At 37.3% G+C, this 24,836-nt stretch overlaps 2 protein-coding genes across 4 annotated transcripts; both read left to right on the forward strand.

Annotated features, from left to right (window-relative positions):
- The first annotated feature begins 3,140 nt into the window (after positions 1-3,140).
- On the forward strand, positions 3,141-18,102 carry LOC310741985 (uncharacterized protein). Of its 3 annotated transcripts, XM_083570443.1 has the most exons (6): positions 3,141-3,259; positions 3,373-3,477; positions 4,410-4,559; positions 5,297-5,410; positions 5,812-6,094; positions 10,207-10,564. In XM_083570443.1, the coding sequence occupies exons 1-5, from the start codon at positions 3,211-3,213 to the stop codon at positions 6,009-6,011; spliced, it is 618 nt and encodes a 205-aa protein (XP_083426569.1). In that variant the 5' UTR covers positions 3,141-3,210; the 3' UTR covers positions 6,012-6,094; positions 10,207-10,564. The 3 variants fall into 3 exon arrangements, with proteins under 3 accessions (XP_083426569.1, XP_083426568.1, XP_083426567.1); XM_083570442.1 differs by lacking the exons at positions 5,812-6,094; positions 10,207-10,564 and adding an exon at positions 17,509-18,102; XM_083570441.1 differs by lacking the exons at positions 3,141-3,259; positions 3,373-3,477; positions 4,410-4,559; ... (1 more) ...; positions 5,812-6,094; positions 10,207-10,564 and adding exons at positions 15,182-15,347; positions 15,456-15,566; positions 15,964-16,113; positions 17,129-17,242; positions 17,509-18,102.
- A 1,405-nt stretch (positions 18,103-19,507) lies between these two features.
- Positions 19,508-23,543, forward strand: LOC310715057 (uncharacterized protein). Its single transcript, XM_083521204.1, has 5 exons — positions 19,508-19,769; positions 19,895-20,005; positions 20,231-20,377; positions 21,016-21,123; positions 21,810-23,543. The coding sequence occupies exons 1-5, from the start codon at positions 19,619-19,621 to the stop codon at positions 22,007-22,009; spliced, it is 717 nt and encodes a 238-aa protein (XP_083377330.1). The 5' UTR covers positions 19,508-19,618; the 3' UTR covers positions 22,010-23,543.
- Positions 23,544-24,836: the final 1,293 nt, after the last annotated feature.

The raw sequence follows: 24,836 nt of genomic DNA on the forward strand, positions 1-24,836 counted from the left end.
CTTGCATGGAGCCCCAGTCCGAGGGAGATTAACAGTCATGTTTAGCTTCTTCCATTTTCTAATGATTGCTCCAACAGTGGACCTTTTTACCAAGCTGCTTGGCAATTTCCCCGTAGCCCTTTCCAGCCTTGTGGAGGTGTACAATTTTGTCTCTAGTGTCTTTGGACAGCTCTTTGTTCTTGGCCATGTTAGTAGTTGGATTCTTACTGATTGTATGGGGTGGACAGGTGTCTTTATGCAGCTAACGACCTCAAACAGGTGCATTTAATTTAGGATAATAAATGTAGTGGAGGTGGACATTTTAAAGGCAGACTAAAAGGTCTTTGAGGGTCAGAATTCTAGCTGATAGACAGGTGTTCAAATACTTATTTGCAGCTGTATCATACAAATAAATAGTTTAAAAATCATATATTGTGATTTCAGAATTTTTTTTTTTAGATTATGTCTCTCACAGTGGACATGCACCTACGATGACAATTTCAGACCCCTCCATGATTTCTAAGTGGGAGAACTTGCAAAATAGCAGGGTGTTCAAATACTTATTTTCCTCACTGTATATATAATTTTAAAAAAAAAATACTAACATGAATAAGAAGAACATCAGTTAAGCTTATATATACGAACATATAATCCAAGGAGTAGGATATTAGCTTTATTCAATAATAGTAAAATAGAAACAGCAACAACAAATGAAAATAAAAGCAGAACCTCACACATTGCAGATGGAGGAAGGAAAGGGGTGCAAAATGATTGTTTAGGCATGGGTAGAGAGGGTTTTATACACATACAGTTTTTTTTAAATTATAACAAACACACCAAAAATAAGGGTAACTGAGGAGAACATAAAGCCCAAATATGGAATCTTAAGAAGGGCTGAGAACCAAGGTCAGGAGATAATGGGAATTTCAATATATAGAAGGGGAAAGAAGATCTAAAGAAATAAGGGAATTTGGTCGAGGAACAGAAAATAAAAAAAATAAATACCACAACAAAGAGATCAAAGAATGATGACAGGGAGAGAAGAATATGGATTGTTAAGTCTCTTTATTGTTGTATGAAAGTTAAGGACACTGTGCAGTTGGCGACAAGATTCGCTCTGGCAGCAGAACTAAAAGGGAGAACTAGAAGGTAACACAGACATGAGGATCTCTGGGATAAGAGTCGAACCACCACACCACCGTCAACAAACCTGAGTGAATGTGTGAAAGTGAAGAGACGACAGCATACAAATATCCCAGTTCACCAAACACTCGATATCCATGATCTCTCCAGATCTGCTCCTTTACCACAGAGAAATCGACTGATAAAAGGCTTAAATAAATAAATAAATGTTTTCAGCCTCAACATGAACACTGGGACTGTGTCTGAGTCCCGAACACTGATTGGTAGGTTGTTCCATAACTGTGGGGTTTATAAGAAAAAAATCTGCCCCTGCTGTAGTAATTATTTGAGGTACCAACAAACAGCCTGCACCTTTTTATTTAAGTAGGCATGGGGGATCATAATAGTACAGAAGTTCCCAGACCGAACAGCCTCGCCCTCAAAATTGCTCCACTTATCTATGAAGCCCACATTGTTTTTGGAGCACCATTCAGACATCCAGCAGTTCAGCGAACTTAACCTGCTGTAAGCTACATCGCCAAGCCACTGGAATGGGGCCAGAGCATATACAGCATCTGACATTGCCTTCGCTAATTGACACACCTCTATAATGTTACTGATAGTAATCGCTGACTGTCAAAGGTGTATATAATTAGCTCCTGTGTCAAAATTTTAGAGAACCTTTGCTTTCCTAATAACAGATCTCCACACCAAATACTCTACACCAAAAACAGGAAGGACAACAAGAACACAGGAACATACCAACATCCTCATCATTTATAAGAAATAGGGAAACTGTCAAAAATACAACAATAAAACTTAACAACAATTAACTAATATTTTACAGGAATAATTAACAAACATTAAAATATCTTGAATATAATTATTAAACAGATGACAGGAAATGGCAGAGGGCAGGAAATAAAATATTATTCACACCTTTTGTGTTTTTTGGATCTGTGATTTAGACGAAAAGGTGGAGTTGTGCAGCAATGTCGCAAATGTTGCAAAGGTGTGTACATGCTTTCAATATCTTGAACAATTTGTCTTGCCATGAAAAACACACTATTGTGGATTGTGAGTTTGGGCAAAAATATAGTGTCTGGTGAGGAAACACAGTGTGTGTGTGTGTGTGTGTGTGTGTGTGTGTGTGTGTGTGTGTGTGTGTGTGTGTGTGTGTGTGTGTGTGTGTGTGTGTGTGTGTGTGATATACAAAGATACATTATACCAGTGGTCCCCAACCCCCTGGGCCACTGCCCGGCACAACATAGTGGATTCACGTTTTTCTTATTATATTTAGAAAATACCAGTTTTTATGCAGTTTTTTTGTTGTTGTATTTATCCACCACACCTTAAAGGCCGGTCCGTGAAAATATTGTCAGACATTAATTAAGACAAAAATGTTTGGGGACCACTTCATTAAACAACACACATTCTGTTATTTTGAGACTAAAAATAAGAAGTGTTGTTAGGTACTTTATTTGTAAAAAAAATGTTTATAAAAGTATAGAAATGCAGAGACACATCAAGAGTAGGTTGGTAATTTGGTCCAATCTGGACTATTTGTTCTTAAATGTTAGACTTCATGATGCAGTGATTTGCAGTAAAGAAGATGTCACTTTGACAGTAATATGTCTTTTAAGTATCCATGATTTGTCTAGATATGATGTTGTCATCTGTGGTGTTCCAAAACATTTGGTATTGCTGAGCTCGTCAGAATGAGCTTTTAAAGAATGCACCAAATTGGAACGTCTCTGACTATGTCTATGACTGTCTATGTTTTGTATTACACATGACTTTTTTTTGTGTAAATCATAAATGTTCTATCTTTTTTCAGCTTTTAGGATTTTTAAACTGAAGAATTATTTTATAAATCTTAAGCACTTAAAATTAGCATTTAATTGATGGCTTGTCCTTAGTTAATTGTACTTCCTATGTCCTGATAGACGGTTTGTTCAAATGAAACTTGGGAAGTACAATTAAACTGGCAGAGTGGCCCTATCGTGTAACAAATCCCTCCTTTGCTAATTTACACATTAATATAAAACGGAACATCGTTTAGATATTACATGTTTTTTCAGGTCCTCGACTCAGCCAAACCCATCAACAATGAGGTTCACAGTTGTAGTGCTGCTCTCCTGTATGCTCATTCATGAAGGTAAGAAATCTCACATTTTATGAGTGTAGTTCTAAATGGAATATACACTAAATTACTCACTTGAAGATATGATGTGTAATAACAAGTTTTGTTTTTGTTTTGTTTCCTTTTAGTGCTGTCGCTAACGTGCCAGCAGTGCTTTTCAACAATTAATAAACCATGTGCAAGTACACCGGTAAACTGTTCACACATGTGTGCCAGTACCACTATTTACTCAAGTAAGTGAATGCGCATTGTGTACTGATGTTTGCAACAATTTCATTTATTGTTTAACTTAAAATTGTGGATCCAATAGCTATATGTCACACAGCAGCCAAAAAACTTCAGCAAACACTGAGTAACTGAGAAGGAATTTCTATAGAGCACTGTATGGGTGAAAATGACAGCAATTTTTATTTTATAGCATCACCTGCAGCAGCTTCTGGTTATTAAAATTCAATTGAATTTATATTCTTTAAAAAAATTTTATTCTATTTTATGTTTATTGGGATTTTAACAACGCCCAATGCTGCAAATCAGAAATAAATAGATTCAGGCTGTAAATTTGTCCCTATGATATTAGGTTAGCTAACTTACTTATAGTAATAGCAATATATTATGTTCACCGTTCACATCCTTTTGTAAATCTCTGTTTATAGTAATCGGCATCTGTAAATCATGTCAATAGTACATATATACTCATCTGTACATTATTGTTCATAGTACTTATCTATCCACCTGTATATTATATTCATAATACACATACAGTATATTTACCTGTATATACATTGTACATATACATCTGTAAATGACTGTTTATAATCATATATTCAATTCTATTTAACTTATGCAAATCAAGTAACACTGTATATCCTGCACTTGCTGATTTTGCACTCTGGTTAGACCCAAACTGCATTTCGTTGCCTTGTACTTGTACATGTGTAATGACAATAAAGTTGAATCTAATCTAATCTAATCTAATCTAATCTAATCTAATCTAATCTAATCTTACATTATTAATAATGAATCAAGTGAATTAACAAGCTTAAGTGCATCAACACACAAGTGTACACTTTTCATAGTCACAGCTACTGTATTTACACTACATATGATGAAGTACAAATACATATGAATGTTGCATATCACACATGGGATGTGTAATGTTTTGCAGGTGTATTGAATGTGACAGTTGGCATCACTATACAGAATTGCAGTTTACCATTCATGTGTATAAATGGAAGTGTGAACTTGGGATCATCAAGCATAGCCGTGAATAGCCAATGCTGCAACAGTAATTTCTGCAACAACCAAACACTGCCAGGTAAAATTATTATTTTTTTTTTATTAATTTTTGTTTGTGCTATCACATATTTGATTAAAACTCATATAAAAAACAGGTTTTAGGTATAGACAGCAATCTAAGTGTCCAAGCATCTTTGACAAATGATCTGGAGATCATGGTGAAGATGAAAACAATAATCATGTTTGGTAACTTAATATAAGCAAAAGTCCCTGCTGAGAGCTGGTCATCATTAGTCAAGTCATGTCAAGTCAAGTCAAGTCAAGTCAAGTCAAGTCAAGTCAAGTCAAGTCAAGTCAAGTTTATTTCTATCGCGCTTTTCACAACAGACAATGTCTCAAAGCAGCTTTACAGAAATCAACAGTTAAGGTGAATGGTGTGTATTTATCCCTGATGAGCAGCCGTGGCGACTGTGGCAAGGAAAAACTCCCTTAGATGTTATGAGGAAGAAAACTTGAGAGGAACCAGACTCAAAAGGGGAACCCATCCTTATTTGGGTGACATCAAGAGTTTTATCATAAATCTTTCAACAATACAGAACACTGGAGAGTGAGAACTAACATGAGCATATCATTAGGAATACAATTCCAGAAAATACAATAAACGTTTAATTTTCTTCCTCATAAACTAAGTGAACAAGATTTTATATTTTTTATTAAATTAATAGTAATATTTAAAATAATGCACCTTTATAATTATAGTCTCTAAATGTTGTCAGTAGTTTTATTGTGTGTGATTTATTTTATTCCTCTGATTAGTTCCTCCACCGCAGTTACCCAACGGCATGTCCTGCTACACCTGCATCAATAATAACTGCTCAGGAACTGTGAAATGTGTGGGGGATCAGAATTATTGCATCTCTTCAGACACAGGTAACTCCAGTTAATCATTCTCACAGTATTACAACTTAACTAACAACAATAATCAATGACCTCCTGAACTTTGGGTTCTTACAATATTAAAGTAATGAGCAGTGGGAAAACTGATTCATAACATTTATTTAATGTTTTATGGGGGTCCCCAGTTGTTTTGTAACTCCTAAACTTTTTTACTAAAATAATCTTGAGGACCCCCTAAGTCTATTTTTTATTTGCTATGGGGGGTCCCAGATCCCCCAGTCCATTGTTAAACTTAAATTCCAAATTAAATATTTAGCACTTTATATAAAGTTATTTAAAATGATAAATATTAAATATTTATATAATCTGTCATAAAAATCATCTTTATTAAATGCACATTTCTCTTTCTCTCACTCTCTTTCTCTTTCTCACAGTTGTACAAGGAAGCAAATTCTTGACTTCTGGATGCACAACCAAGAGCTTCTGTGATGCCTCTGGAATGTTAGGTGCACAGACAGCGGGCCTAGGGTCTGTAAAGTGCTGTCAGGAGAATCTGTGTAACGGCGCTGAGAGTTTCACACTGAGCTTCTTCTTTATGATCATTCTTTTGCTCTGCTCCATCATCTTATACTGAGGAAAGACAGCTTATAGCTTTACAGCTCTTTCCATTAATGTAAACTCAACTAAATTGTTGCTTTAAATGTAATTTATGCCATTGTAATTTATGTAGATCGTAATGATGATCAGGATAAAATCATATAAAGTTTGATTGCATTTGTGTTCAAATAAAGAGTGTGAACAAAAATATCCAATCTAAATGTACAAGAGAACTATTCAATCTAATTACATCCCTAAAAATGTTCAGGTTTTCATTCCAAACAAGTCACACCTTCAGTGAGTCATCAGGTGTGGCTCTTACATAAGAGCTCACATGACTCCACTCCTCTAGAATGTCTGTTCAGCAATGGTTTAAAAGAAATAAAAATATATTAAAATATATCTTGTGTGTTTATTAAGATCTTCTTCTTCTTCTTCTTCTTTCGGCTGCTCCCATTAGGGGTCGCCACAGCGGATCATCCGTCTCCATACCACCCTGTCCTCTATATCTGCCTCTTTTACACCAACTACCTGCATGTCTTCCCTCACCACATCCATAAACCTCCTCCTTGGCCTTCCTCTTTTCCTCCTACCTGGTGGCTCCATCTTCAGCATTTTTCTACCAATATAATTCATGTCCCTTCTCTGCACATGTCCAAACCATCTCAATCTCGCCTCCCTCACCTTGTCACCAAAACATCCTACATGTGCTGTCCCTCTAATAAACTCATTTCTAATCTTGTCCATCCTCGTCACTCCCAACGAAAACCTCAACATCTTCAGCTCTGCTACCTCCAGCTCCACCTCCTGTCTTTTACTCAATGCCACTGTCTCTAATCCATACAACATCGCAGGTCTCACCACAGTCCTATAAACTTTCCCTTTCATTCTTGCAGATACTCTTCTATCACAAATCACTCCTGTCACTCTTCTCCACCCACTCCACCCTGCCTGCACTCTTTTCTTTACTTCCCTAACACACTCTCCATTACTTTGCACTGTTGACCCCAGGTACCTGAACTCCTCCACCTTCTCCACCTCTTCTCCCTGCAACCGCATCACTCCACTGCCCTCCCTCTCATTCACACACATGTACTCTGTCTTACTCCTACTGACTTTCATTCCCCTTCTCTCCAGCGCATATCTCCACCACTCCAGGCTCTTCTCAACCTGCTCTCTACTCTCACCACAAATCACAATATCATCTGCAAACATCATAGTCCAGGGAGACCCCTGTCTGACCTCGTCCGTCAACCTGTCCATCACCACTGCAAACAGGAAAGGGCTCAGGGCCGATCCTTGATGCAGTCCAACCTTCACCCTGAACCAGTCTGTCGTACCTACTGCACACTTTACTGCCGTCACACTGTCCTCATACATGTCCTGCACCACCCTCACATACTTCTCTGACACACCTGACTTCCTCATACAATACCACAACTCCTCTCTCGGCACCCTGTCGTACGCTTTCTCTAAATCCACAAATACACAATGCAGCTCCTTCTGTCCTTCTCTATACTTCTCCATCAACATCCTCAAAGCAAATAAGGCATCTGTGTTGCTCTTCCTCGGCATGAAACCATACTGTTGCTCACAGATGGTCACCTCTTCTCTCAGCCTGGCTTCCACTACTCTTTCCCATAACTTCATGGTGTGACTGATCAACTTAATTCCCCTGTAGTTACTGCAGGTCTGCACATCTCCCTTATGTTTAAAGATCGGTACCAGCACACTCCTTCTCCATTCCTCAGGCATCCTCTCCCCTTCCAGAATCCTGTTAAACAATCTGGTTAAAAACTCCACTGCCATCTCTCCTAAACATCTCCACGCTTCTACCGGTATGTCATCTGGTCAAACCGACTTTCCATTCTTCATCCTCTTAATCGCTGCTCTCACTTCCTCCTTACTAATCCTATCTACATCCTGCTTCACCAACTCCACATCCTCCAACCTTCTCTCTCTCTGATTTTCCTCATTCATCAGCTGCTCAAAATACTCCCTCCATCTTCTCAACACACTCTCCTCACTAGTCAACACATTTCCCTCTCCATCCTTTATTGCTCTAACTTGCAGTACATCCTTCCCAGCTCGGTCCCTCTGCTTGGCCAATCGGTATAAATCCTTTTCTCCTTCCTTAGTGTCCAACCTCTTATACAGTTCCTCATATGCCTTTTCCTTGGCTTTCGCCACATCCCTTTTAACCTGCTGCCGCATCTCCTTGTACTCCTGCCTACTTTTCTCATCACTCTGTCGATCCCACTTCTGTTTTGCCAACCTCTTTCCCCTAATGCTCTCCTGCACTTCCTCATTCCACCACCACGTCTCCTTGTCTTGCTTTCTATTTCCAGATGTCACACCAAGTACTTTTCTAGCTGCCTCCCTCATCACTCCTGCAGTAGTTGCCCAATCATCCGGCACCTCTTCACCACCACCAAGCCCCTGTCTGACCTCTTCCCTGAACCTCACACTACACTCTTCCTCCTTCAGTTTCCACCATCTTATTCTTCTTTCAAACCTTACTTTCCTCCTCTTCTTCTTCGCCTCCAAAACCATCCTACAGACCACCATCCGATGCTGTCTAGCTACACTGTCCCCCGCCAACACCTTACAGTCTCCAATCTCCTTCAGGTTGCATCTCCTACACAGAAGATAATCCACCTGTGTGCACCTTCCTCCACTCTTAAACGTCACCCTATGATCCTCCTTCTTCTTAAAATACATGTTCACCACTGCCATTTCCATCCTTTTAGCAAAATCTACCACCATCTGCCCTTCCACATTCCTCTCCTTAAAACCATACCTACCCATCACCTCCTCATCACCTCTGTTCCCTTCACCTACATGCCCATTAAAGTCTGCCCCAATCACCAATCGTTCTTTCCTAGGTACACCATCTACCACTTCATCTAATTCACTCCAGAATCTTTCTTTCTCCTCCATCTCACAGCCAACTTGTGGAGCATAGGCACTGATGACATTTATCATCAACCCCCTTAACTTCCACCTTCACGATCATCACCCTATCAGAAACTCTCTTCACCTCCACTACACTCTTACTGTATGTTTCCTTCAGAATCACCCCTACACCATTTCTCTTCCCATCCAGACCATGATAAAACAGTTTAAACCCACCTCCAATGTTCCTGGCCTTACTCCCTTTCCACTTGGTCTCCTGAACACACAACACATCTACCTTTCTCCTCTCCATCATATCAGCTATCTCTCTCCCTTTACCCGTCATAGTACCAACATTTAAAGTACCAACCCGAACCTCTACTCTCCTACACTGCTCCTTTTCCTGCCGTCTCTGTAGACGCCTTCCTCCTCTCCTTCTCCTCCTTCGGCCAACAGTAGCCCAATTTCCACCGGTACCCTGTCGGCTAACGATACCTGTGGCGGTCGTTGTTAACCCGGGCCTCGACCGATCCGGTATGAAATTCTCATTTGTGATCCGCATATTTGATTTGGCACATGTTTTACGCTGGATGCCCTTCCTAACGCAACCCTCCCCATTTACCCGGGCTTGGGACCGGCACTAAGAGTACACTGGCTTGTGCCCCCCTAATGGCTGGGTTGTGTGTTTATTAAGATCAAATATATTCATTTAACTGCATGGTTATGGGTTTGAGTTTATTTGATTGGACATTTACCATGATGGCAAACTTCTTGGCCCGAAGGTCTTTAGAAAGTTTTGTCGAATGCTAATAGCATTTACTTTATTCAGTCTAAAACAAAATGTCTGTTTACATTCCGTGTTTCATGTTACAAATCAGCTCATATGCAAAGCATTGCATTTTGTTTGTGTGCTGCGCTGCTAAAACAATTCAGTTTAAACATGTACAGTATTTATTATTATTCACCTGCACACAAATATTCTGTTCTTTACTGCTCAGTGCTGCAGTGTCACTCTGTCTCTAGTCTCTACTGATATATTCTTGCACTAAATGTTTAAAGAAACATACTGTACATTTAAAGCATCTACAACATAAGTTTATTTTGTGATGCAGAAAATTAATGAAATTCACTTATTCTCTTGAATGGAAGTAAAACATTAAACTGTTATAATTATATTATTATCTACAGGTTACATGTATTACATTGCATGGCTTTAAATAAATAGTCTACATCTGGTAGAAAATCTTTATTTGCTCAAGTTCAAGTTTATTTCTATGCTGCTTTTCACAATAGACATTGTCTGTTACTGTGGTGCTTTTATTTTTGACCTGATTTAGAACTACTGAATAGAATGATAGGATTATGTTTGTTATCTTTTATAAGGCTAGAAAAATATTTACATTAGTAATTGTAGAGAACTCATTTACATCTACAAACTGATAAGACCTGCAAATAAAAGGCAAATTAACCTACATCTGGTAGAAAATCTTTATTTGCTCAAGTTCAAGTTTATTTCTATGCTGCTTTTCACAATAGACATTGTCTCAAAGCAGCTTTACAGAATGTAAGAATTAAAGTGAATTATGTGTGTTGATGAGCAGCCGATGAGACTGTGGCAAGGAAAAGCTCTCTAGATGAATGAAGAAGAAATTTTAAGAGGAACCAGACTCAAAAGAGAAACTCATCCTAATTAAGGTAATATCAAGATAAAGTATTTATTATTATGCAAACAAATTCACCTGCAATAACACAAATCTTCTCTACTGTACTGCTCACAGTGTCACTGTGTCTACTTTCACACTGTCACATTTTTGCACTAAATCTTGTACACATGCACTTTAGGTTGTTCCCCAGTTAGTTTTGTGTAGTTCTGTGTTACATATTGGCCTATAGATGGACGGCCGAGGTCAGTTTTATTTTATTAAGAATTTGATAACTGCCAGTTTGAATGATTTTGGTACATGACCAGTGTTAAGGGAAGAAATTGTTAGTTTCAGAAGAAGTTGAAAAGCTTCTGGATTTATCTGTGTGAAGAAACATACAGGATACAGGATCTAGAACACAAGTTGATTTTTTTTTTATGACAAAATATGATATACTTGATATATGCAAGTAAAACATTGATCTGTTATGATTATATTGTTTTCTACCTGGTTATCTACATTTATTAAATTGCCTGTTAAGCCATGTAACTCAGGACACCCTCATTTCATGCTTTGTGAAATACTATCTAAGGCGAGCAGCATTATCTAGTGTGTAGTGGGATGGATTTGAGCAGTTGGGTGGTTACAAGAAAAAAAAAATCAAGTCTTTCTTGTGTGACTCTTGCAATCTGTATAACCAAAAATTCCACGAGTCGTTTAACAATTAAGAAGAAAAAGCAGAAAATTATGCAAAAGTTTAACAAATCTAACAGTTCCAGCACCTTCAACAGAGCCAAACTATTTTTTTTTTTCAGCTAATTATCACTATTAATAAATCAATAAAATTTATATGCCTATGTCGTTATTTTCTATTTACAATGTTTGGTATTTAAAGCTCTCTACGTTACACAACAACATGAAAAAAAAAACGTTTGTGATCTTCATGCAGAACAGACAGGACACTGCTGTAAATTTCCTTATGGTTTTATTTTGGTAGTCACTTTTCCCCCTTAGAGTAAAAACAAACAAAACAAAAAAAATGATTCACATTTACATTATAAGAATTTATCAGAGGGTCTCAGCAGCTCACATAAAACCTTGTAGTAAACAATAAAATTAATGATGTATAAAACAATTTCAGGGTTATATTCTGTATCTTTAGAAGATTTTTCTTTTTTTGCTGCAAAAATGCATAACTCACATTTGACACACACAAAGAAAATTTTATTTTTTAAGCTGTAAAAATCAGTAACAAATTTATAAATGGTTCTTAGTTTGTTTTCTCTGTAACCAGAATATGACCCTTTTTTTTCTACTAGTTTATAACTCATTCAAATAACCCCCTGTTTAAATGTAAGTAGGTATACAGGGTCATATACTGGTACAGCAAATGGAAGTGTGTGAACATTGAGGTGATACTGTAGATCTTTATGTGCTTCAAAACTGGGAAACACTGTGTGCAGGTAATAAACTTGCCAGCCATAAATACATGATACAAGCCAAAACTTGCAAAAAAAATAAAAATTGCATCTTAAATTGTAAAGTTGTTCCTTAGAATAAAATCAACTAGTTTAAGATTTATATCCTTGTCATTTTCAAACTTAAACTAGAGTCCCCACTCTACTTTTACTAAGCAAATTAAAGTTACTTTTTATTTTTACTTGAGTAAATCTTTAGCCCAATAACTTTACTTGTACTTTTACCTCTTTTTACCTCTACTCATAGATGAATTTATCTGAAATGAACCCCTGTGTCATATCTCAATGCAGCAGTGGCATCTACTAATGTTTTCTGCAATGTCTCCAATATTTCTGTGATGGATTTTTATTGAATATAACATTGGTCATCAGGACACCTTGGAGAGGGAGAAACCAAGAAAAACACTATAAGAAAAAAGAAAAACAGGAAGTACAGCATGAACACATCACCATACAGTATCCGCAGTCTGTTTGAAAATAGGGAAAACTGAACTGTAAAAAATATATAATATACACCTATGTTTAATTCAGACAACCAGGTGGATTTAATTGTGCAGCAAATGCGATACATGTTGCAAAGGTGTGTACATGCTCAATGCAATTAATTTGTCCATAATACAAAAACATTAATGTGGTTTGTGAGCAACTTGACAAACTGCATATTTCTAAATCTAGATAAAGAATAAGTGTCTGGTGGTAGAACTATGTAGAGCTGTTATAACTTGTTTTGCAGCATAAACTGTAACTTAGAACCTTCTTTCTTTCTTTTGTAGTTTAAATGTCTTATCAGGTTTAAATATCTAGGCAGGATAGTGTCTCATGTTTCTAATAAATTATTATTTTGTGGTGTGTTCTTATTCTTTGTTGTGTGATATGCAAAGATAAAAAATAAAATAAAAATAAAAATGTTATCGGCCGTTTTGAGACTGAAAACGATGTGTTGTTAGGTAGTTTTTGTGAGGAAAAAGAATAAGTATTGAAGAATTCATTATTGATTATTAATATTGATTCATCATATTAAAGTTCAGTCAATCTGGACATGTTTTTTGCATCTTGAGGTTAAACATTTATTAACATTAATGAAGATGTCACCTAATTTTAAACTTTAACAATGATTATGCCTGTCAAATGTCTTTGATTCTGTGGTCTTCCAAAACATTTTTTTTTTTTTAACCCCAGTATTTTTAGGTCTCTGATAATGCTTTTTTATTGCACATTTCTTTTTCTGTAAATCATAAATATTCTCTCTCTTTAAGAATTTTAATAAAGAATTTTCTATAATCTGAATAATTTTAAAAATCTAACATGAAATCTAAAACTGTGTGACACAACAGCACTTTTTAAAAAGCACTTAAAATGTATATGTAATTGATGCCGTGTCTTCAGATTCATTATTAATTGTTCTTTCCATTTCCATTTCCAAAAAAGACGAATTGGGCGGATTTCTGCAAGGCATCGGCGAGTATGTGGCTGTTAACATTTCCCGGTTTCCTTCCGAACGAGCCAAGATTGCCCTCTGTATTTCCCTCCTGTCTGGAGAAGTTCTTGCCAAAGCCAGCTCACTATGGAGCGCCAAAGGGGGCAAATTCGGCTCACTCGCCGAATTCAGCGGGCTGCTTCTGGGGAAGTTGGGGATAGAGGTGGTGGATCTCCACTACAGTCCCCTTGAGGAGGAAGGTGCTCCATTCCAAGGTTCTCAAGAGCACGCGGCTCCGTGCCGGATCTCCCATGAGCCTGCAGCTCAGCCCCAAGGTTTTATGAGAGGGCTGCTTCATCTCAGGGTCTCTACCAGCGTGCTGCTGTGTTCCGGGGTTCTCGTGGACGCACCACACCATCTCCGAGCGTCGGCGAGCACACCATGCCGTCACAGAGCTTCTACAGGCGTGCCGCTCTGTTCCGAGGTTCCCGTGGGCGCGCCGCGCCGCCACAGAGTCGTCACGAGAGCGCCCAGGAGCGCGCCGCGCCGCCACAGAGTCGTCACGAGAGCGCCCAGGAGCGCGCCGCGCCGCCACAGAGTCGTCACGAGAGCGCCCAGGAGCGCGCCGCGCCGCCACAGAGTCGTCACGAGAGCGCCCAGGAGCGCGCCGCGCCGCCACAGAGTCGTCACGAGAGCGCCCAGGAGCGCGCCGCGCCGCCACAGAGTCGTCACGAGAGCCTCCAGGAGCGCGCCGCGCCGCCACAGAGTCGTCACGAGAGCCTCCAGGAGCGCGCCGCGCCGCCACAGAGTCGTCACGAGAGCCTCCAGGAGCGCGCCGCGCCGCCACAGAGTCGTCACGAGAGCCTCCAGGAGCGCGCCGCGCCGCCACAGAGTCGTCACGAGAGCCTCCAGGAGCGCGCCGCGCCGCCACAGAGTCGTCACGAGAGCCTCCAGGAGCATGCTTTCCCGCCACAGAGTCGTCACGAAAGCGCCGCGCCGACACCTCCGGTCACAGAAGGCGAAGTGACTCCTCCAAGTCCCTCTCCAGACGACGCCACATCCCAGAGCCCCTTCCAAGGCGACATCTCGCCCACGGAAAGCTCAGCTCTGCCCCAGGACCTCCAAGAGAGCTCCGCCCAGCTCCAGGTCCCTCCAGAGCGCTCCGCCCAGCTCCAGGTCCCTCCAGAGCGCTCCGCCCAGCTCCAGGTCCCTCCAGAGCGCTCCGCCCAGCTCCAGGTCCCTCAAGAGGGTAGTTTTTGTGAGGAAAAAGAATAAGTATTGAAGAATTCATTATTGATTATTAATATTGATTCATCATATTAAAGTTCAGTCAATCTGGACATGTTTTTTGCATCTTGAGGTTAAACATTTATTAACATTAATGAAGATGTCACCTAATTTTAAACTTTAACAATGATTATGCCTGTCAAATGTCTTTGATTCTGTGGTCTTCCAAAACATTTTTTTTTTTTAACCCCAGTATTTTTAGGTCTCTGATAATGCTTTTTTATTGCACATTTCTTTTTCTGTAAATCATAAATATTCTCTCTCTTTAAGAATTTTAATAAAGAATTTTCTATAATCTGAATAATTTTAAAAATCTAACATGAAATCTAAAACTGTGTGACACAACAGCACTTTTTAAAAAGCACTTAAAATGTATATGTAATTGATGCCGTGTCTTCAGATTCATTATTAATTGTTCTTTCCATTTCCTGACTTTCTTCTTTTTACTGAAACTTGAAAAGTACATAGAAACTGTCAGAGTTTCCTGTAGAAACCATGCAGTGTAAAATAAATCCCTCCCCTTTTCATTTATGCAAATATAAAAACTATAAAACGGAAACTTCATCAGCTGCTTCATTTTATTTACTTTCCAAACCCATGAACAATGAAGTTCTCCATTGTACTGCTGCTCTCCTGTATGCTCGTCCCTGAAGGTAAGAAATCTCACATTCTCGAGTGAAGTTTTTAATGGAATATACAATAAATTACACACTTGATGGTGGGATTTGTAGTAAATGTAGTTGATTTTTTTCTCCTTTTAGTGCTGATGCTAACGTGTCAGCAGTGCATTTCGATTAACAATTCACCATGTCCAAGTACGCCGGTAAACTGTTCAAATGTGTGTTCCAGTACCACTGCTTCTGTCTACTCAAGTAAGTGAATGTGCATTGTGTACTGATATTTGCAACAATATCATATTTAACGTAATACATACATTTATGGATGCATCAATAATGATAAGTCACACAGCAGCCATCAAGCTAAAAAACAATTCTATATTCTATAAATTCTATAGAAAATCTATAAAAAACTGTACAAGTGACACTTTTAAGTTTTGTTTCAGCACCTTTTGGTTATTAAAATTCAGTTTAATTTGATTAGATTTAACATACGATGCATTAAAAAGTTTAAGTTTATTAACACACAAGTGACCACTTTTCAAGGTAACAGTTTACAGCTACTTTATTTACAGTACATTCAACTGATGTAAGTACAAAACTGTATTTATGTTGTATTTCCAAATAATACGGGGTGTGAAATGTTCTGCAGGTACTTCGAATGTGACAACTGTTCTTACTGTAAAAAACTGCACAACACAAGGCTTTTGTTTAAATGGAAGCCTGAATTTGGGATCATCAATCGCACTTTTAAGTACCCAATGCTGCAGCACTGATTTCTGCAACAACCAAACACTACCAGGTAAAACAAATTCGTTTTTGCGTTTTATTTTTTTGCTTGTTTGTTTGTTTGTTTATGCTATCACAATTTTTATTAAAATTTTATACATTTAAAAAAGACAGCGATCTAAGGGGTCCAAGTACAGTGGAACCCTGGTTATGTCTCCGGCCTAGGGGATACCAAAAAGCGCTGAGATAACCGATGATCAAGATAAACGAAAACCAATACGGTTAATATATTAACGTGCTTGAAATTTCTTTATGTACATGATGTGCTTTATTAAATGAGTGTGCATGCACGTGTTTTTGGAGGTTTTTTTACACAACAGCGTTGCCGCGATTTGTTTGATTGGTCATGCGGATCGAGAGAACCTGTAATGCGGATAAGGAGGCGGAAGCCGAAGTAAACGCAAACAAAGTTTATTGAGAATACTCAGGAGATAATCCACCAATACTTGTAGTGAAGCAGTAATATCCAGTGGTGACATAACCGACGTTAAGTGGCAAATTTGCCCCCCTTGTGCTCGAGATATTAGGGTTCGGCGACATAAAATAATTCAACATAACCGATTAAAAAATGCTAAGAGAAAGCGAGAATTTGGCGGTTCCACTTCAAAAACGTCGGATAAGTGGGTTCGACTGTATCTTTGAAAAATGGTGCCACCAATGCTAAGTTTACACAGAACAATCTGGAGATCACGATGAAGATGAACACGATAATCCGATTTTGCGACTTTTAATATAAAATGCCTGCTGAGAGATGACTTGATAAAGCGAGGCTGTTTTACAACCAAGTAAATAAATCATCAGTAATACAGTTCCAGATAATATAGTAAACCTAGTGTTTCCTAGTGGACATTATTAAAACACCTGTTTATTGTAAAATGTCTTTTTTGTAACATTGAGTTGTTATAAGTTGTTAAATCCTGTCCTGATCAATATTTTTTAATATAATCACTTTATAGCAATTTATACTGTAGTCTGTAAATGTGTTCAGTAGTTTTATTGTGTGTGATTTATTTCATTCCTCTGATTAGTTCCTTCACAGCAGGTCCCCAACGGCATGTCCTGCTACACCTGCATCAATAATACCTGCTCAGGAACTATGCAATGTGTGGGGGATCAGAATTATTGCATTTTTGTGAACACAAGTAACTCCATCTAATCATTCTCACCCAGTTATTATAAAGGCTAATTAAGTTAAGAATATATATATATATATATATACATATATATAAATAATACATATATTTACTATTTTCAATTTTGTTATGTTGCAGCCTTTTTTTGTCTTATTAATGCTACATGTACATAAGTGTTTAGTTCCTTTACTCAGAGATTTGGTTAAAAATATTTCAACTTCATGAAACCCACACACTCACTCACTCTCTCCCTCACTCTCTCTCTACACAAACAGCTTCAGGGAACAATGTCTCGACTCTGGCAGGATGCACAACCAAGAGCGTCTGTGATGTCTTTGCATCATTTGTCACTCCGCTAACTGGCGTGATGAATGCAACATGCTGTCAGGGGAACCTGTGTAACGATGCTAAGAGCTTAACACTGAGCTTCCTCCCCATGATCATCCCTTTGCTCTACTCCTTCATCTTCTACTGAGCTTTAAAAAAAATTATATTTTAAGGTGTTGATTAAATAAGTTCCTCCTTTTACAATGATTTCTATTAAATTCAACTTAATAAAATGGTTGTTATGCCATTTTACATTCTGAAAAATTATGTTAATCAGGTTAAAATAATATAAAGCTGGACAGCATTTGTGTTCATATAAAGAGAGTGAAGTGAAAAATTCTTACTACATTAACTGGTTTACAACAAAATTATCCAATTAACAATGAACATCCCTTTTATCTTCCCATCATCCAATCTGGTGTGGATTTAGGTTTTCACGTCTCTAGAATCTTTGTTTATCCAATCAATAGTGCAAGAGAAATAAAACATATTTGGACGTGTCTTGTATTTTCATTAAGATAAAATAAAAACATTTAACTGAATGATTATGTGCTTAAGCTCACTCGATTGGATATTTACACTGATGACAAAAGGTTCTCAGAAAGTTTTGTAAAATGCTAATAAGTTTTTATTTCTTCAGCTTTTGTCATGAAACAAACTGTTTAGTTTCTGTGGATCGTGTCATCAACAATGATCCCTTATTTTCCTTAATTCTAAAATGAACAACTAATGTTTTTAATTTCAAACACATTTTATCCGAATGGAGCTCATATGATCTTTAGATCATTAGATATGATTCAAAGCTTTGTGATATCAACTCGTTCTCATAAACGATGATCTGAATCGAAGATGCCAAAATGAAGAACAGATTTGTCTATTCTGAGACATAATGTATCTAAGCAGTACAGCAGTAAGTCAAATGTGAAAAAAATCAGCCACCAGGAGGCGCTATGATTCTTTTGTGTGTTTAAATTAGTGCTTTTCAATTATTTTCTGTTACGCCCCCCTCGGAAGAAGTCAGGTAAGAAGTGACCATTTCGAGCCCCCCAACTCTCCTTCGTGACTGTAAATAGTATTATTTGTCTATAAAATTGTTATGAGTAAACCTCTGCATAACACTGTATCCTTATTACCATTACAGGAAACAAAAAAAGAAAAAAAAAGTGGAGATTAACTTCCAACAAAGAATAATTTTATTAACATTGTTTTTTAGTCGATGAAAAAACTCAAGCGGTTTATCAGCCTGGTTGGGGTGTGATGTCTTAAAGTGATCCCTTCATTAATTTAGCTTCATGCAGTCCACTGCCAACATTTTTACACCCAGTAAACACACTGGTCTTTCCTCATGTCCCACCGTAGTCACAGTGAAGCTAACCGCTACATTCGCTTCGCCATATTTCCTCGGGAGACTTACGTTTGTCTCATTATCTCCCTCTCTCTACCGTTCTTTTCATCCCTGTTAAATATTTTTTCATGATGTCTCTTAAGGGTTTGTTATCTGCACTCCACACCTCCTGCTCTGTGTTGTGTGCTCTTGTTCGGTGCAACAAACCCTATTCCCTGCAGCTAAAAAAAAAAGCAGTTCCCCAGGGTCACCCGCGCCCACCCTGGCATCGCCTCGAGCCCCCCCAGGGGGACGCGCTCTACTATTTGAGAAGGACTGGTTTAAATGATCATGCTATCATTCACACATGCACATGCTACTCACATAATTTCATATAATATTAGACTTTCTGAGCGGGAGAAGATGAAATGAAATTAGACTTTCTGAATCTTATGTTTTTTATCTAAAGAAACACTGTCAATCATGATTATTATTAATAATCACAGGATCAATTAGTCCTTTAAATTAACTCTGGTCTTTAAACTGTATGCTAAATATAAATTGTTATTATTAAGGTGCCATAATAGCTCATCAGTTGAATCTGGAACTTCTTTAAAGGCATTCCCTGTCCCTTTGTTTAACTCTGGATAACAGCAAAGTCATTTCAAAGAATGGGCGAGTTCAAAGTAATGATGCTGAAAAGAAATGAAGGCATTGTGTTGTAATCGAGGGTGATGCCCTCCTTCTGCAAATCCACCCTTCAGTCCATTAATACTAAACTGGACATTGTGTTTTACCTGATTCATTTTCAAAACTTCTCCAATCTCACAACAATGAAGCTCCAGCTTGTATTGCTGCTTCTCATCTGTATGCCTGTCTCAGACGGTAAGAAATCGAACATTTTCTGAAAGGAATTGATTCGAACAAAACAGTGGATCATTTCCAGGAGATCCTCTGTAGATGCATCTGGAGATCAGATTTGTTTTTACTGTATTTTTTTTTTCTTTAAGTGCTGTCGATAACATGTCAGGAGTGCATTTCGTTTGGAGTTACATCATGCAAAAGTACGCAGGTAAACTGTTCAGATCAGTGTGCCACTGCCTCTGTTTCCTTGTATACAGGTAAGACGATGTATACAGTATATACTGTTTGATTATTTTCCTTATATGTAAAGTGTACAACAGGGTCCACAAAATGAAATATATGAAATACATCAATACAGTTGGATAGTCTGCTAATTTCCTTGTAAAATAATGTATTATATTAATATAGTCTTTATACAAAATACAAATGAAGTAAGTTCATGTACATTTACCGACCTCTCTGGGCTGTGTAATGTGTCACAGGTACTACACAAGTAATAAATGTGAGTATGCAAACTTGCAGCAGGCCAAACATGTGTTTCAATGGAAGTTTAAACACAGGAATAATGAACATTATCAACTACGGCAAATGCTGCAGCACTGATCTCTGCAACAACGAAACACTTCCAGGTACAAACAAATGGCTGTTTTTTCACCAATGATTTGATTCTTAATGACCATGTGTGACACAAGGCTAGTTACAGGACATCATTAAACAGCACAAACTGATCAAATAACAAATTGATAAGAGACTAATAGCAGTTTTAAAGATGCCATGATTTCTGGTGACTCTCTGAACGGGACAACGATCTTTTGTTTTCTTCACATGTCTATGTTATGGGTTGGGCAGCTATCATAAAGAATACGCAAGCCACCTTATTGTATTTAAAGAATGACGCAAAATGTGTTGTTGTCTAAGTAGAACCTTCCTGGTTATAATTCTACAAGATATGTTTGGTAAAAACACAAATGTTTCACCTTCCAGCACAATGGCAACCAAAAACACAAGTCAAGTCAAACGAATGTTAATGTTTTCAAATTCAGAACTCTGATCACAATCCTAAAAAAACACTGTATAATCACTTGAAAATAAGTGAACAATGGAATAAAATTCCCAGATGAAGAGGTAAATTTAGTCAGAAACACACTGCCGAATTAATTCTTATAAATTATACATGAAAATAACAGTGTAGAATAATGACTAGTTTCTAAATGACTGCTCGATGGTGTACATGGTGACGTTTGATTGAGAAACATGCTTTGTTTAGCACCACCACAGTCTCCCAATGGCCTGTTGTGCTACACATGTGACCCTCACGGCTGCTCAAGAACACTGAACTGTATGGGAGATCAAAACTTGTGCATTTCTACCACAGGTGAATATTACTTATTTCAATCACTGAGTTAAAGGTTCCCTGGTTTATTAAATAAAACAGCAACAAATGATTTTCTTTTTATCTTCTCAGAATTACTGCTTAGATTTATTTTTTTTTGCCTCATTATAGCAGCTGTAAACAGTCTTTCCCTTAACAGTCTGTCTGTGAAACTAAGCATTTCTGAAGATACACATGAAACAAAAAGAACAGTGAAAGTCAATATATATTTAAATTTTATTTGTTTTTGAGGTTTACATCTGGTGGTAAACCTCATGTATTATTAAAAAAAATCTCAACTTGAGAGCTGTTGATGTGCATTTGACCTAGAGCACTTGGGATTTATACAAAAGAGAAAGTTAAGCCTCCCTCAATATCTGAAGAATCGAAACCAACAGAATGCATTGCCCATGTGCCAAGTTTACACACCCTTTCATTCATCACTATTAATCCTGGCTTCCTTTTACAGTTCTACTTTAGCTCTATGGGGTGCAGTTTAACAAGGACTCTTGCTTTCTTTTTTATTGTTTATCTTGTCCTGATACGTTATTTATTTATTATTTTTTTTAGCTTAACGCATTAATTACTTGATTAAAGGCATTGAAACATTTCTTGCTTATACACAATGAATGGAATTTTGTAAAATATAATATTTTTACTTACTCTTTTTCTTACTCTCTTTCTCTCAGTTCTACAAGGGTATGGTCAGATGATTATGAAAGGATGTGCATCCAAAAGCATTTGTAATATGACCAGACCAAACTATCAAGGAATTGTGGCAGGGAATGTGCAGTGCTGTCAGGGAAACCTGTGCAACAATGCTGAGAGCTTCACACTGAGCTTCCTACTCATGCTCGTCCCTCTGCTCTCCTCCATCCTCTTACACTGACTTAATACCTCCCTGAACTTATGAGACAAAAAGTAAAAATTAAAGTTTCTTTTAAGGTGTTGAGTGTAGGATTTTCACTGTCTAGGTTTTGTCCTGCTAATAATCAAAGGCTTGTATGTTTATTAATCTTCTATAATAAACTCAGCTGAGATGAATATTTGATTAATTACAGGCTGCATTGTAGACGATAGTCACAATCTCTTCCTTTTAACAAACAGGATATTTGGAGGTCCAACAAATGTCCTGTGAAAAAGTATGTGGATTGACACACTTCTCACGTGGTCACACAGATGTTCACCAACCCTGCACATGAACCTCATTTCTGCTGCCATGTCTTACAACTTCCTACTTTCTTTTATTCTTCTACTGGTAGCTCTCAACCACAAACAATTATATCACAATAACATCCTGGAAACAATATTAACTTTAGCTTGATTTCAAAGTTCCAAAAATAAGTCTCTCATAAAGCTGTGCTAATATATTATTATTATAATAATTATTGTTATTATTTGTTCAAAAATCTTAACTTTTTCATTTAGAAATGCAATTTGATATAATAATGGACAACCGTCTCGGTCAAAAATACCACCGATGGCTCTTAACGCATCAAAATCGGTTATTAGAAATAGATGTAAAATTCTACTTTATAGTCTTTAAAACAATTCTCCACTTTTGTTTCTCCAGGTGTTTATTTTACTTACCACTAAGTAATGTTCTTGCATTTTCTCTCATCATACTACGGATACAAATACTATATATAAAATAAGAAACAACAGGAAATACCTTTGTTTTATGTGGCATCTTGGTCATAAGGGAACGTTGTTGTTGTTGTTGTTGGTTTTTTTCCACCGTGTACAGTACCAGACTATACATAGTTCAACTAACAATTTTAAAAAGCCACAAAATTATAATTTTATACATTTATCACAACACATTCACTGGATCCATCCTGATTTTAAAGAATTGAAAGCTAAAACAAATCTCTAGTTTAGTTTTTAGTTTTACCTATTTGAGTTGTAAATCACAATTATTCATATCAATTCATTTAAATATGCAAATATTTAATAAAAATGCAGCACGTTACATGCAAAGCAAGGGCATCTGCCACAGGTTTTGAATATAAATGTAAATACTTTTAACGAAAATGCTGTTTGGTTCAACAGAAATGAAATAAACACACTTTTAAATGATTAAACTATACTAATATAGTGTACAGTATATCCTATGCCATAACATTTAAGTGTTATTAAAGTATAATTTTGCAGTGTTTTTGCAAAATGATTATCCACAATTTCATATAAGATCCAGAATATGAAAGCCATGTAGTCTTTACAGAGGCATCACCTGCAGTATTTATAATAAAAATTTACTCTGTGTGAAATAATACATCTAGAAGTTAAATAAATGAACAGTATCAAGTTTATGCATTTAATTTTAACACTAAATATTTTAGAGTGCATATTCAGCCACAATGTAAATCAGAAGAAAAAAAACGGATGTGATATTCACATTTTATTGTTTGTTTGTTTATTTAGCTTTTCTAACCATATTCTCTCCCAACAGAGTTTTAGACCGTTGGTATTCTAAGTCTGAGTCCTGAATCAGTATTCAGATACAGACTAAGAATCAATATCAGTATTTATTTATTACAAAAGATTTTAAAGCACTTTTCACATCAGGTATAAACATCTGCCAAATGACATAGAAATAAATGTCACAGAAAATGTGCATCTTGTTTTCCTGTTTTTGAGGTTTACATCTGGTGGTAAACCTCATGTATTATTCAAAAAAATCTCAACTTGAGAGCTGTTGATGTGCATTTGACCTAGAGCACTTGGGATTTATACAAAAGAGAAAGTTAAGCCTCCCTCAATATCTGAAGAATCGAAACCAACAGAATGCATTGCCCATGTGCCAAGTTTACACACCCTTTCATTCATCACTATTAATCCTGGCTTCCTTTCAGTTTACTTTTTAACCCCTTCTGCTTGGCAATATTGCCAAAGACTTTTATAGTTATACATTTGGGTATTTCTTTCTTTCTTTCTTTCTTTCTTTCTTTCTTTCTTTCTTTCTTTCTTTCTTTCTTTCTTTCTTTCTTTCTTTACAATAGTACAGTAATTTCACAGGAAAAGGTAACAGAAGTGCTGATCGTGCATAGAATACATTACTGTGAGCAGTTACTGAAACCGTGCAGATGTTTTTGATATGATGATATTTTTACAATACCTATTTTCCAGTCGAAATGTTCTTATCACACTTGCCACTGTGTATCGGCTTAGATTTGGCTGCACTCGCAGTCCAGCCTCCCTCAGTGTCAGGCCGTGGTTGACAACGTGGTCAACCAGTGTTGCGCAGATCTCATTTGTCAGATTCGGTCCTCTTTGAGCACCTTCTTGTCTTCCTCTTCCTCTTCCTCTACCTCTACCTCCAGCATGGCCTCCATCTCTTCCTCTTCCTCTGTTGATTCCTCCTCTGTTGACTCCTCTTCCTCCCCTTCCTCCTCCTCCTCGTTCTCCTCGTTCTCCTCCTCCTTTTCCGTTAACGGTATTTTACTTCACTATTTATTTTTTAGACAACTTTTTACTTTCACTCATTACATTTTTACACAAATATTTGTTCTTTCTATTTCTTACATTTTCAGACACGTTACTTCAGTTTTAATCTGTTTGGTTTCCATGATCAATATTTTTTCTTCTCATTGTGCCATTTTCAGCACATCAACCTGTTTCTTTGTCATTGTGCAGCTTTTTTAATCTCCCACTGGTGTAAATGTCCTGTCTCTCACACACCACAGATGTAGACTAGTTTCTGAAGCTCACAATTA

The sequence above is a fragment of the Silurus aristotelis genome (genome assembly GCF_946808225.1).
Source record: "Silurus aristotelis genome assembly, chromosome: 19".
Classification (NCBI taxonomy): domain Eukaryota; kingdom Metazoa; phylum Chordata; class Actinopteri; order Siluriformes; family Siluridae; genus Silurus; species Silurus aristotelis.